General features: G+C 42.9%; 1 protein-coding gene across 1 annotated transcript; it reads left to right on the forward strand.

Moving 5' to 3' along the window:
* The first annotated feature begins 5,923 nt into the window (after positions 1-5,923).
* LOC123038062 lies at positions 5,924-6,379 on the forward strand. The gene has a single exon (XM_044461521.1). It carries the CDS (start codon positions 5,924-5,926, stop codon positions 6,377-6,379), a length of 456 nt encoding a protein of 151 aa, XP_044317456.1.
* Positions 6,380-14,959: the final 8,580 nt, after the last annotated feature.

Here is a 14,959-nt window from a genome sequence, read left to right on the forward strand (position 1 = left end):
TTCGGCAGGATTCCCCCTTAAAAAATGGACATCCAATAGCAAGGCGATTTTGCCACTGATTTCCTTGAAATCGACGCAGAGAGCACGGCTAAAACTCTCGGCGTGCGGTGAAAGGCGAGGTCTGATGAGTTTTTTTGGGTTCATCGTTCACGAAGCGTGAAGTCCTATCCCAAAGTGCCAAACTATTTGATTCAGCGGGCTGTCTCGCCCCATTCATAGTCCGGGCAAAGATGTTCATGCCGGACATTTGGCTCTAGAATCTAGGATGGGACGATGCTCTCCCTCGGGATTTTTGCCAAAGATGGGTTGACTTCCTGGAAAATTACTCCGCTCTTGATCAGATCCCAGATGGGTCGCATCATGGGTTCTGCCATTTACCTCCGAGTTGAGGCTGGGTCCGCGGTAGTGGTGAACTTGCTAACGGCAAAGACGCGGGTGGCCCCAGTAAAAACGGTGTCGCTCCCGCGGCTCGAGCTGTGCGGAGCCTTGTTATTGTCCGAAATGGCCAACGCCGTTCTTTCGAAGATGAACGGGCCGTCTTCCGCCCTGCACTGTTGGACGAACGCGACGATTGTTCTCGCCTGGTTGCATAAGCCGGCGTGCCACTGGACAATGTTCGTGGCAAATCTTGTGACCAAGATCACCCAGTTCACAAAAGTGGAGAAATGGGCACACGTCCGCTCCGAGCATAAAGCGGCAGATCTCGCTAGCCGGGGGCTAGCGCTTCACGACCTAGCAGACAGCCAGCTGTGGTGGCATGGTCCTGCCTGGCTGCAAAGGCCTCGCTGCGAATGCCCCATTCAAGGCTATGACCCCCTGTGACTGAACTCGAGAAGCGAGCAGTTAAGGTCCATGTTGCGAAGGCTCCCCCTGAAGACATTATTGAGCGTTTTTCCACACTCGACAAGGCTTTGCGAGTCTTCGCTTAGGCTCATTGATTCATCCAGCGCTCGCGAAAGCTCATGTCTCCGTTCGAGGATCTCTTGACACCGAGCGTCTCCTGATTTCCGTCACGCAACGCAGACTGGCTGCTTAAGCCAAAAACGGCCAGTACCAGCATCCAGCCTTGTCCAAAATCTGAACCTGTTCCTAGATTCCCAAGGGCTCATGAGAGCTGTGAGGAGTCTTAAACTACCCACAAATCTCGATGTAGGAGCTCGGCCTAGCAACAGCGGAGGAGGCGAGAAAGCCGGAAAAATGAAGGGCATCCAGGTCAAACGGGAAATATTCGGAGCTGGACCCTCATATGGCAAGGGCAGCGAGGTCATACGGTAAATTGGTGGACTTCGGACCCGCCTAAAGAGGACACATCGTGAATTTACGGTACCTCGATGGAACTTGGACCCGCGCCCGGCAAGAAATAACGGCACCTACAGCGCCTATAAAAGGACGGCGCAAGCGCAGCTCGGGACAGTACAAGTGCGAGAATCAGAGGGAATGCGTGACGCGGAATAAGTACAAATCGAAACCGAAGTGCCCAAGGATCAAGATCGCAAAGTCGAGACGTCGAACGACGACAAGTCTACAAGGCTGAGGCTACAACGCTGAGATCCAACGGTGCTATGTCGTGGTAAAATCAAACTTAGTGAGTTCTTGCGCGGTGTCATATAAAGGTGGCTGGGCGATAAGGGAGAACTTTGTTCTACCTGCTAGGCGATACACCTTGCCGACAAAGTCCAGGCTGAACTCCGGAAGCCAGGCGTTAAAGGTGGCTAGGCGATAAGGCGAAACTTCGGTTCACCTGCTAGGCGATACACCTTGCCGGCCCCGGTAGGGAAGCTCGCATAACATCCAGGGTTTTTGGTGGAGCCGTCCCGATCTCAGTCACCCGGAGCAGCAAGCCGAAGCAACGCAGTAGCAGGCCAGGAGCGACGCAGCAGTAAGCCAGAAGCGACGCAGCGGCACACCAATAGCAGCGCAGCAACGAGCCAGGAGCAACGCAGCAGAAGACAGCGACATCGGGTAGCAAAACAATAGCAATAAGGCTACATTTAGAGAATCAATAAACCAGCACCAATCTAGTCACTCAATATAAATTTGGTGGAACGAACTCACAACCTCTCTGAGCTAGCCGCACGTTTACATTGCGAGCAGAAAATAAAGAAACAGGTCGTTACATCTGGCGCCGAATAGTAATTGTCCTGACCAAGGAAACAAAAGTTCCGAGATGGGGATGTCCTGGATTTATAATCTCAGGAAGAAGGACTTTGATGAGGTGAGCCAAGTTCAGGGAATAGAACTGGAGGGCTCCGTCGAGTCGATGAGGAAGACTCTGGGAGACTTCGTCGACCAGACGGCAGAGGAGCCGGACATCGCCGATTTGGTAACGGGCCTGGAGAAGAAATTCCGGAAAATGCCCACTCCAAAATTCAAGCTCACAACCGGAAGTGCCAAAGGCCTGATAGCGAGCTTGGATGTGTCGAGCATCGCAAGCTACGCCCGGCAGCGGGAGAGTAGCCGGGAAAGAAAGGAGAGTTCCAGGACGCACACGCAGGACTACGCGAAGGTGGTCAAGCAGGTCCGGGAGTGGAATTTCCGCTACGACGGAAACGACAAGCCGCTGGAATTTGTGGAGCAAGTAGAGTGGTAAGTCGTGACTTACGGTCTCGACCTAAACCAGATCCCACGAGCAATGCCGGAGCTTCTACAAGGCAGAGCCTTAAAGTGGCTCATCGCCAACAATCAACACTGGTAGACCTGGGGAGACTTTATCTACAGTTTCCAAAACTACTTCCTTCCCCGAGGATACATGGAGAAGCTGGCGGACCAGGTCAGACAAAGAAAGCAAGCCTCCCCCCGAAAGCTTTAAAGATTTCATGGTGGACATGCAGACCCTGATGCGGCCACTAAATCTGTCGACCAAAGAAACGCTGGAGAGAATAAAAGAGAACAGCACGCAGGCACTCCTAATGTTCATTCGCCCATACGAATGTCGAAATTTGGATACCTTGATGGCGCTGGCAGACGAGTTTGAGGAGCTCGACCAGCAACGGGAGAAGTTTGAGCTGGAAAACAATCCCCGTAAGCAGCAAGGGCAGAGCAATCAAGTACCAAGACCAAGAACAGACCAGGGTGCAGTGTGCAGGCGGTGCCAGGAGGACCCGGACGCACAACCACGAAATATACCGCGCGGCCACGAACCAGCAAACAATAGCGGCGGATACGTAGCAAATCCTACCCAGGCCTGCCGCAGATGCGGGGGTCCAGACCACTGGGTTAAGGAATGCTGGAACCAACGGCTTACGTTCTGCTGGCGATGCGGAAAAATAGGAGTTCGGACGGTTCAGTGCTGTTCCGGGTCGGGAAACGCCCAACGACCCCAGCCTCCGAGGGGCGGCCAGTGATCGCGAGGTGCTGCCTCTCGAAATTAATGGGCGACCTGCAGGCGGATGAAATGCAACTGTCCGCCACGGTGCTCATAGGTGAAAATAAAATTAAGGCCACGATGGATACCGGTGCCACGACGAGCTTCATCAGCGAAGAGCTGGCGGACAGGCTGCAGGCGGCAGGAAGGGTCGGACCCACAAGAAGGCAAGTACGGATGGACTTGGCACGAAAACAGTGTCAATGGAGCTGCTGATTTTACCAGGACTGATCGACGCCCTGGTGTTGGAAATTTTCCTCACCAGAATCGGGGCCGAAGTCGAGTGCGCAGGACACAGCGCGTCAATACCGGCAAGGTATAGACGAGAAGGGTCGCTGGAAGAGAAACTGTCTTTGGCAATAGTTGAAACACCCAAAAGATTTGCGGAAAAGGATGTGGAGGGGTTTCTAAAAGCCGAGTTGGACGAACTGGAAGGCATAAAGGGAACATCCAACGTGGCCGTACATAGGATCACCATGAAGGACGACCAACCAGTCAAAAAGCGGTACTACCCTAAAAATTCAATGCCAAGGTAGACGAGCTGCTGGAAAAAGGATGCATCGAGCCTTCGAGGAGTCCCTACAGCTCACCAATAGTCATGGTGAGGAAGAAGACTGGAAAGTGGAGACTGTGTGTAGATTTCCGGCAAATAAACGCGAGGTCCGTAAAGGACGCATACCCAATGCCGATGATAAACTACATCCTGGACCAGCTGCGGGAGGCGAAGTACATCAGCAGTCTCGACTTAAAGCACGGTTACTGGCAGATCCCTTTGGAGGCAGAGAGCAGGCAGTACACGGCGTTTACTGTACCAGGGAAGGGCCTGTTCCAATGGAAGATGATGCTATTTGGCCTACACTCCGCGTCGGCAACATTCCAGCGGGCATTGGATCAGGTCATTGGACCAGAAATGATACTGCACGCTTTCGCGTATCAGGACGACATTCTCGTCATCGAACGGACGCTAGAAGAGCATATGGAAAACCTGAAGGAAGTGTTTAGGAGACTACGGGCTGCCAACCTAAAAGTAAATGCGGAATAATCCAAGTTTTTCAGAAAGGAGCTGCAATACTTGGGCATCGCATAACAGACCAAGGCATCGGAACAGACCCAGAAAAGGTATCGGCAATTGCCTTAATAAAACCCCCGGCCAACTTTAAGGAGTTGCGACAATACTTGGGAGTGGCGTCGTGGTACAGGCGTTTTGTGCCAGATTTTGCAACGTTGGTGCATCCGTTGAATAGCCTCTCCGAAAAAGCACAAAATGGGAGTGGACAGATGACCATCAACAGGCTTTTGAAGCTGTCAAGGCCAGGCTAATCGCAGACCCAATCTTAGCATGCCCAGATTTTACAAAGACGTTTGTGCTTCAGACCAACGCCCGCGATTACGGGCTCGGTTCTATTCACACACAGAATTCCGACCAAGGCGAGAGGGTGATCTCGTATTCCAGCAGGTCCCTGAATGGATCGGAGAGAAATTTCTCAGCTACTGAGAAGGAATGCCTGGCCGTTGTGTGGGCCATACGCAAGTTAAGGCCTTACTTGGAGGGCTACAACTTCAAAGTGATCACGGATCACATGGCACTGAAGTGGTTGAACGCACTAGTGGTTGACAGACGCACTATCGCGACAGCCACTGCCAGAACACAAGAACAGCATAAGGAAAAAGGCAAGTGTAACTGGATAAAGGATATGCGGGGCAACATAGCCCAAAATCCCCAAAAATATCCAGACTACATGACGGAAGCCGACCAGCTATTTCGCCACATACCGCACAGAGCGGGCAACGAGGATGTCACATCATGGAAGCTATGCGTGCCAACGGGGTCCAGGCGGCGGGTAATGTCGGAGAACCACGACTTACCGACAGCTGGCCACATGGGCAGTCGGAAGACGATTGCCAGAGTCGCAGCAAGATACCATTGGCCGGGAATGCGTCGTAAGGAAATATGTGCAAAACTGCGAGAGCTGCCTGCGGTATAAGCCAAGCCAACTTCAGGCGGCCGGAAAAATGCTGAACCAAGTACCGGAAGAGCCGTGGGCCACTGTATGCGCAGATTTCGTCGGACCACTGCCCCGCTCCAAACACGGGAATTCTATGCTACTAGTGCTGGCAGCAAGATACCATTGGCCGGGAATGCACCGCAACATAAGGAAATATGTGCAAAACTGCTAGAGCTGCCTGCGGTATAAGCCAAGCCAACTACAGACGGCCGGAAAAATGCTGAACCAAGTACCGGAAGAGCAGTGGGCCACTGTATGCGCAGATTTCGTCGGACCACTGCCCCGCTCCAAACACGGGAATTCTATGCTTCTAGTGCTGGTAGATAGGTTCTCCAAGTGGACCGAAATGGTGCCAATGCGTAGGGCAACGACGGAAACTCTGGAAAAGGCGATCCGTAAGCGGATCCGGATACGGCGTACCCAAGGCGCTGATCACGGACAATGGCGTTCAATTCACCAGCAGGGCGTTTAAAAAATTCCTTGGTGAGTTAGGTGTCCGACACCAGTTCACGGCCCTATACACGCCCCAAGAGCCAATAGGACGGTAAAAACGATGATCGCCCAGTTCACCTGGGCAGACCAGAGGACTTGGGACGAAAAGTGGCCGGAATTGCAGTTGGCCGTGAACACAAGCGTGGCTGAAACCATGGGATATTCGCCAGCTTTTGTTAAGCAAGGAAAAGAGCCCAGGTTACCCAACGCATTGTACGACGAAGAGACAATCAGCACCGGAAGGCAAACTCAAACTCCTGTCGAAAACGCACAGAAGCTGAAGGAAGTCTTCGAGCTGGTGAGGCGAAATATGAAAAAGGCAGCGCAGGATCAGGCATGCCACTACAATCTCTGTAGACGCCAATGGAAACCAAACATCGGGAACACAGTCTGGGCCAAGGAACACCATCTGTCCAAAGCTGCAGAAGGCTTCGCTGCGAAATTGGCACTAAAGTACGAAGGGCCGTTTAAAATAATACATTTTAATTCGCCGGTGATATACAATTGCGGCATGTAAATACTGGCAAAGGAAAAACCGCCCACATTAGCCAGTTAAAACCACAAAGCATTGGTGGCCAGAACCAAGAAGCCAAGTCGGACTTAGCGGGGGCACACTGTAACTCATCCAAAGAGAGGGAGAGGATGATACTCGGTATCGAACGCACACAAATGCGTTAGGAGCGCGAGAGTGGGAGAGGGAGGGTGGAGTCGGAGGATGATGCCGGCAGGGCAGGAGGCCAATGCAACGGTCATCGACCTGTCCTCGTCGGAGGAGGAGGCCAACGAGGAGGACACCGGGACGGAGAAGGTGAGTCCGAAGTCTCCTCGGACGAGGATGACGAGCCACGTCGGGCGCCACGACGGGCGAAGGCCCGGATGGCGTTCAGGAGGATCCGGAGGGCCGCAGCCGGATTCGGACGGATCCGGTTGGGCGATGCAGAGCCATCGGGCCGCCCGGAAGAATTGCAGCGGATCTTCGCAGCACGGGCCGGACGTGGTGCGAAAGGTGTTCGCCCAGCGGGCGGTGGCAGATGATGTTAAGTTATGCCTGCAGTATAAGTACATTTCCTGCCATTTAGACTTAAAATACGATCTAGATAATTTTCAAAACTGGGCCGAGATAATTTACTAAATTTAAACGGTTCCAAGTGCAAGCTGATGACTTTTTATCGGGTCAATCCGATATACGCGACTTACACATTAAGTGGCAGCTCTTTGGATAGAATGACTCTTGTAAACGATCTGGGCGTTCTCTTGGGCCCTAAATTAAACTTTCGTCCATGGTTAATAAAGCCAGAGGAGTGCTTGGATTTATTAAAAGGCAGTCAAAAGAATTCGATGATCCGATAGTCCGTCCGATTCTGGAATATGGGTCTCCCGTCTGGCGTCCACAATACGGAATACATATTGGTCGTATTGAATCAGTACAAAACAACTTTCTTCTTTTTGTTTTACGGCGCCTAATCTGGGATGCAAATCTTAACTTACCTTCTTATTCTAGTAGACTTCTGTTGATTAATTTACCCTCCCTAGCCAACCGTAGAACGATGCTTGATACTTTCTTTATTTATAACCTTATACATGGCGATATTGACTGCCCCAACTTAATAAGTCGGCTAAACTTTTCTGTGCTAAGTAGATTAACTAGAAGTTATATTCCCCTAATTTTAAATCATTGTAGATCTAACTATGCCTTGCATGAGCCTTTTAGAGTATTATGTTCTGACTATAATAGACTTTTTCCTATAATCTCAAATCTTGACTCTCTGCCGCTCCTAAAACGAGTAATACTAGCTTCATTGGCACAAGATTGATCTTAGTATTACTTTTTTCCCCGGACCTTATTTTCTTATCTCGCGTCTATCCTCTCGCGAATCGTGCCGTACGATACACGGCTGCGTCCCTCCGTCGGTTGGGCGGGTAAGTGAGCCGTGGGACTCCGCGCGAAAAAAAAAAGAAAAAAATAACGGAAAGGTGATGAGCGTAAATTGGGAACTCAGATGATGGTGGGATATATGAACAAGTAATATATATGAAACTACCGGGGAACTATAATTTTATACCTAGGAATTCGATGTCATTAAATTCTTCGAAAGTTAGTAATTCAGACGAAAGGGTTGAGTCGATAGCAATCAAGACTCCAACTCCCCGTCTGGACTGACGATCAAGCCTATAAATTGTGTACTTATCTGGGAAATTTTCGGAGCTAAGAATATCCGGCCTTAGCCACGTTTCTGTACATACAATACTATTATATGTAAAGGAAAAACTATCCTCTTGAATTCTGATAAGAAAGAAGAGTAGCTACAACTAATGCATTCAACCTATTTTATGGGTTTTAAAATGGGACTTGAGCGTTCATCGTTTAAATACTTTTATTTCCGGCTATGACCTGTCCGAACTTTATTCATGCACTAACATGGCTAAGGGCGTTTATTTCTTTTGTATTGCATTGAACTCTTTCTTTTATCTGTGTGTTCCGTGCAAGAGTTCAAATAAACCTCCATGGTTTAATAAGAAAAGTGAAATTGTATGGTGGAAAATAAAAATGCATAACTAATATCAGCCACTCGGTGTAAACTAATTTTGGGGGGTTTCCCTGTTCGCCAAACAGTCCGCCGCTGTCGCGATATATTTTTTTTGTCTTTTGTTTTTTCTCTCCACATAATTTTCTCTGTTTCGTCACTTCAAATACAGTTCACTCCTCGACGCTCTACTGTACCGATACACTTACACATACACACATATATCCATAAATGCATGCATGCCCATATCTACATAGATATATTTTCTGCCTCCATAAATATTTTGTATGCCATCACAACTATAGTCCACTTATCGGGTTTGCACTGTATGACAAAAAGCAGCATCTAACACATACGCTTACGCATATATATCGTGCATGCTCATCCAACATATATATATTTTCTGCCTCCACATACAGGAATTAACCAACGCACAGTCAATACCAAGCCAAAGGAAATTAAAGCGAGACAAAATAGTAACATTAAATATAAAATATGGTAATTGGCAATAGCAACCAGGTAGGATTGCTCGCAGGGTTCCTTTGCTTCGATCGGCAAATTAACAGATGAGGAACAAATTTGCATTAGATCGTAGAACCTGTTGAGGACCGGGGGGTGAGAAAAAAGTGCGTAATATCCTCTAGAGGGACGAAACCAAAAAAAAAAAATCATTTGGAAAAGATTTGGAATGACTGTTCGTCGTCCGAAAAGCAAAAAATTTGATCCCAAGTACATATATAAAACTGTGAAACATGGAGGTAGTAGCCTAATGGCACGGGCCTGCTTTTCATGGCATGGTTTTGGTCCGATTCAACGTATTGACGGAATAATGGAAAGATTCGAGTACAAATATCTATTGGAGACTGTGATGCTATCATATGCCCAGGATAATTTACCATTTTTATGGAAGTTTCAGCAGGATAATGACCCGAAGCACGCCTTTCGAGTAGTAAAGGATTGGTTCCGAGACCCAAATGTGGATGTTCTTGAGTGGCGAAGTCAATCCCCGGACCTCAATCCCATCGAGTATCTTTGCGGCGAACTCAAAAGAGACGTCGTAAACACTTTTTGTCAAAAAAAAAAATCAAGTTTGGGATAATGACCAAAAAGCAGGGTACAACATTCCAATTGGAACATGTCATAATTTAATGTCCTTCATGCCAAGACGAATAGAGAAAGTCTTGCAAAATAACGGCGGATATACCGATTATTAACTCCCAGATACTTAGTTCAATATATAAAAAGACCAAACATAGTGAAATATTAATTTAATTTAAACATTTATCTTTGTACACCACTTATTTTGTCCAGCCAAAATTGGCGGATTTAAGAAAATATTTAATTTGGTGTTATATAAAAGGATTTGTGATTCAGTTTTTACATTTTTTTTTAAAGACAATTAATAGAAGTTATGAAAAAAAATTGATTTGTTGAGACTAGAGAAGATATGAATTAGAAACAGAAAGTTAAAAAAGAAAAAAAACACACCTATTATTTTGTCCATGAGTGTAAATAGAAAAAAATTATATATATTCGCACCAAACAAAAAAAAAATCAAATCAAAACAAATAAAAAGGAAAAATAAAAATATATACATTTTTAGACATCGTTTTTATTAAGGAGCACGCCTCTCGAGGAGTAAAGGATTGGTTCCGAGAACAAAATGTGGATGTTCTTGAGTGGCCAAGTCAATCCCCGTACCTCAATCCCATCAAATATCTTTGCGGTGAACTCAAAAGAGACGTCGGAAACACTTTTTGTCAAAAAAAAAATAAACTTTGGGATAATGTCCAAAAAGCAGGGTACAACATTCCAAGACGAATAGTGAAAGTCTTTCAGAATAATGGCGGATATACCGGTAATTCGCTCCCAGATACTTAGTTCAATATATAACGAGGACGGAAGCTAACTTCGGCAAGCCGAAGCTTTAATACCCTTGCAGACTTTGCCGAAATTGCTAAAAATGAAAAAGTAGCGAATAGAATAAGGTATATTGTTCCTATGGGAGCTATAAAGATATAGACGTCCGATCGTCACGCGCTTTTACCCTAATCAAGGTATGCATAAAAAATACGATTTGAAAAGATTCATGACAATAGCTTATATACTGCGCGAAATATCCTAAAAATCATTAAATTTTAACCGATTTTACCCTATTGTTCCTATGGGAGCTATAGGATATAGACGTCCGATCGCCACGCGCTTTTACCCTGATCTAGGTATGCATAAAAAAATACGATTTGGAAAGATTCATGTCAATAGCTTTTACACTGCGCGAAATATCATCAATTCTTGCAAGATATATCCGATTGTTCGTATGGGAGCTATAGGATATAGACGTCCGATCGGGGCGATTTTCAAACTTGATCTGCGTACACATGTTTTAGGACGAGTGTGAAAGTTTCAGATCGCTAGCTTTTAAACTGAGCTCGCAAACGGTACTGAAAATTATAATACCCTCTGCAAGGCCAAACAAAGACCAAACATGGGGAAATATTAATTTAATTCAAACATTTGTCTTTGAAAAAAATTTATTTGTTGAGTTTAGAGAAGATATGAATTAGAAATAGAAAGTTAAAAAAGGAAAAAAAAACACACCTAGTATGACATTACAATGGTCATACTAATTAGTAAAAATGTTTGATTTGAAAATATAAGAATATAAAATGTCAATATAAAATGTAACAAAATTTGATAAAAATTATAAAATTGTAGTTAAAAGTAAAATTACGAAATATGAATTGGTAATGTTGTTGTAAAGTTCCTTCTTCTTTTTTTTTTGTACCCGTATGGTTGATCAGGCCATACGAGATAACAAAGTATTTATACAGGAAAAATTTTAAGCCTATCTTTATGAACAACTTGTTTTTTATTTTTATCGCTCATTACCACTTTGTAAGGGCCTAAATATTTGTTATCTAATGTATGACCGGTTTCATTTCTCAATAAAACTTGGTCTCCTATCTCTAACTTAAAATCCATATTGTTTTGGTCGTAATTCGAATATTCTTTTTGCTTATTTTTATCTATCATAATTCTTGCTCTTTTGTAAGCATTTTCTAGTCTACAATTTGCTTCCTTAGTCATCTATTTTATATAAAGGGTCTATTCTATCTGTTGAATTAAAAGATTTACTTAAATTTGAATGTTTGCTAAAAACTAATTCATTGGGGCAATAGTTGTATGTCATAGAAGGTGTTGTATTGAAGCAATAGACGAAGTATTGTAGCCATATGTCCCAATCTGTTTTATCAACGGATATATCGAATGTATTCGTTAAGTGTTCGGTGACTACGTTCTATTGTTCCTAATGTCTGGTGGTGATGCTTTGTAGATGTTATGTTTTTTATACCTAGTTATTTACATAAATCTTCAATTATTGAATTTTTATATTCAGTTCCCATGTCCGATATGAACGTCTTCATTGAACCGTACTTTAGAATACAATTTTCAAATATAGTTTTAGCTACTGATTTTGCTTGGTATTGGTATGTCAATTAAATATTTTGTTAAGTCGCTTATCAAAGTTACTGCGTACTCATTGCCCTGATCCGATTTTGGTAATCGACCTATTGTATCAAAAATTACTCTGTCAAATGCAATAGTTTGAGTCTCTGTTAAAGTTAATGGAGTTTTAGTATGTTTAGTTATTTTGGATTGTTTGGATTGACCATAGAAAAGAGGAATGTTAATGGTCTATGGTCTGTTCTAACTAGGAAATGTCGCCCATAAACGAAAGGTCTAAAATGGTTAATTGCCCAATGTATGGCTAATAGTTCTTGTTCCGTTGTGTTATTATTGGATTCTCCTTTAGTAAGTGATCTCGATGCGTAAGATACAGGAAGCTGTAGGCCATTATGTTCTTGTGTAAGGACTGCTCCGCAAGCTTGTTTACTTGCGTCCGTGATAATGCAAAATTCTTTAGAAAAATCGGGGTAATGAAGTAATGTTAGACTCATTAATTTTTTCTTTAAGTAATCAAAAGCATTTTGGTACTCTGGTGTCCATTCAAATTTAACATCTTTTTTGCATAATTTAGTTGCGTGACGGGAATAATCTGCGATGTTTTTAATGAATCGACGATAATAATTGTAAAATGCAATAAATCTTCGAGCGCTATCAGCGTCCGTAGGGACTTGGTATTTTTCAATGACTTCATATTTTTGGTCATCTGGCATTATAAGGCAAGAAAGGTCACTTCATTTATGAAAAATGAGCAATTCTCCGTATGTAGTTTAAGATTATTTTTTAGCAAAGGTCAAAGACGTTTGTTAAGTTTTTCAGCATATGATTTTATGAACATCCTATAACTATTAGGTGGTCCATGTAGAGGAATGCCTGGGATGGCTCCAAAAAATATGCGATTGTCATCATACGCTGAAAAGAATTTGCGGCTATTTTCAAACCATAAGGTAAGGTAAAACGATAAGAGCCATTGCTCGTTGAAAATTAAGTTATATTTCTGGATGATTCGTCAATTTGGTGGAATCCGGACATAAGATCTAAACAAGAGAAATATTTTGCTCGGCCAAATTAATCGAGTATATCATCGATTTTAGGTAGTGGAAATCTATCTGCTAAAAGATTTTTATTAATTTGACAAAAATCAATTACTAAACGCGATATTTTCTGCTTTGAGTCAGGTAATGATTTTTTTTGGAACAAGTAACAGAGGGCTATTATATTCTGATATTGAAGGCTCTACGATTTTATCTTTTATAAGTTTGTCCACTTCCTTAGTAATTTTCTCTTTATGATATTGTGGGCTTCTATAGTTTTTTTTATACACGGATTCATCATCTTTTACTCTTAATTTTTGCTTGTAGAAATTATTAGTAGATATCGATTCGGTTTCAAGACCGAATATGTCACTATATTTTGAACAAAGATTTGTTAAGACATTTTAATATTGATTCGGAAAATTTTGTTTTAATTTATTAATGATTTTTTCGTTTATATTTGTGCCATTTAAGTTGACAATATTATTGTCAATATATTCGTGTTTAATGTTCTTAAGGTTTACTATTTTGTTCTCATTTGTAGTGTTTAAAATTTGGACAAATGTGGTTTGGGGATCTGAAATTGTATTTCCTATGAATATACCATCTTCAATTTCTTGATTTGGTATTAGGAGGGTTTTGTTGTTATACCCTTGCAGAGGGTATTATAATTTTGGTCAAAATTGTGCAACGCATTGAAGGAGACATCTCCGACCCTATAAAGTATATATATTCTTGATCAGGATCACCTCCTGAGTTGATATAAGCATGTCCGTCTGTCTGTTTCTGCGCAAACTAGTCTCTCAGTTTTAAAGATATCGAACTAAAACTGTGCACTCACCTTTCTTTCCTTTGCACGCAGTATATATGTTGGGATCGGCCGACTATATCCCATAGCTGCCATATAACTGAACGATTGGAAATGCCATAACTTTGGTGTTTTTAAAGTTAGGAAGTTGGGATTCTTTATGAGTATTAAAAATGCATCATATGAATAATTTTGGAGAATATTATTTACAGAGTATTCTGCAAGGGTATATCAACTTCGCCACCGCCCAAAGTTAGATTTCCTGTCTTGTTTTTGGTTAAATTTATTTTTCTAATTACTTAGGAGCGAGCTGGTATAATTATTTCGTTATTTTCTATGTTATGAAGGATTTTAATTTTAATCGAAAATTTTAAATTATCTGGTCTTAAAATGAAATGGTCATTATCTTGATTGAAGTCTATTCCAATTATTCCGTCTACCGTTATTGAAAAGCTATGAGGAACTATATGAATGTTATTTCTGTCATTTTGATTGGTGTAATTTGTGTTGTTGTCTTGTTGGCCTCTATTACCGTGGTTTCGACCTCGATAGTTTCCTCGGCCTCGGTTATTATAGTTATTGTCAAAATTATTATAGTTATTATAATTATAAAGTATAAAGCGTGCTTCATTAAAGCTGTCTACTAGAACTTTAGCGTGTTTTTGTATGGTTGTTCCCTGAACATTTCGGTTTTGCGAAAGACATTTGTAGGAATTGTCGAAATTTGTTCTTATTTCTTTTAATTTATCAGAAATAGTTTTCCAATCCATTGGGATTTAATTTAGAATAATTTTAAATATTATTACATTGCCAAGCAATGAATTTTTATCAATGACAGAAAAAACCTTACAGTTTTCTATTGTTGATAATACTATAGCTTTTTGCGTATTATTGCAATGTATTAATGGGGAATTACTTAGATTGAATTTCTCCGTACACTGAGATGGGTTTCCTATGTTTTTCGAGGATAGATTTACTCTATAATTCCCTTTAACGTGTTTTTTCTATACATCTGTTTGTAACCATAATAAAAAACAGATTTGTAAATGTATAGATTTTTTTTATTAGTCTTTTTTAGGCTTGTGTCTGCCGGGCATTTCTTCTTAAGCACTGGCAAAAATTTCTTTTTCGGAGGAGATTTTTTGTCAACAGTTTCCCCGATGATTCCAATATTTTTGTAACCTTGTTCGGGTTCTTGACTTTTGTTTAGCTTAGTGCTTACAAATATTTTTAGGGAGTCAAGCTCTGCGTGAAGTTCACATGCT

Source organism: Drosophila rhopaloa, unplaced genomic scaffold (genome assembly GCF_018152115.1).
Source record: "Drosophila rhopaloa isolate 14029-0021.01 unplaced genomic scaffold, ASM1815211v1 contig_4, whole genome shotgun sequence".
NCBI lineage: Eukaryota > Metazoa > Arthropoda > Insecta > Diptera > Drosophilidae > Drosophila > Drosophila rhopaloa.

Coding starts and splice junctions, on each gene's coding strand:
- LOC123038062 (XM_044461521.1), top strand. CDS start 5,924: ATGATCGCCCAGTTCACCTGGGCAGACCAGAGGACTTGGGACGAAAAG.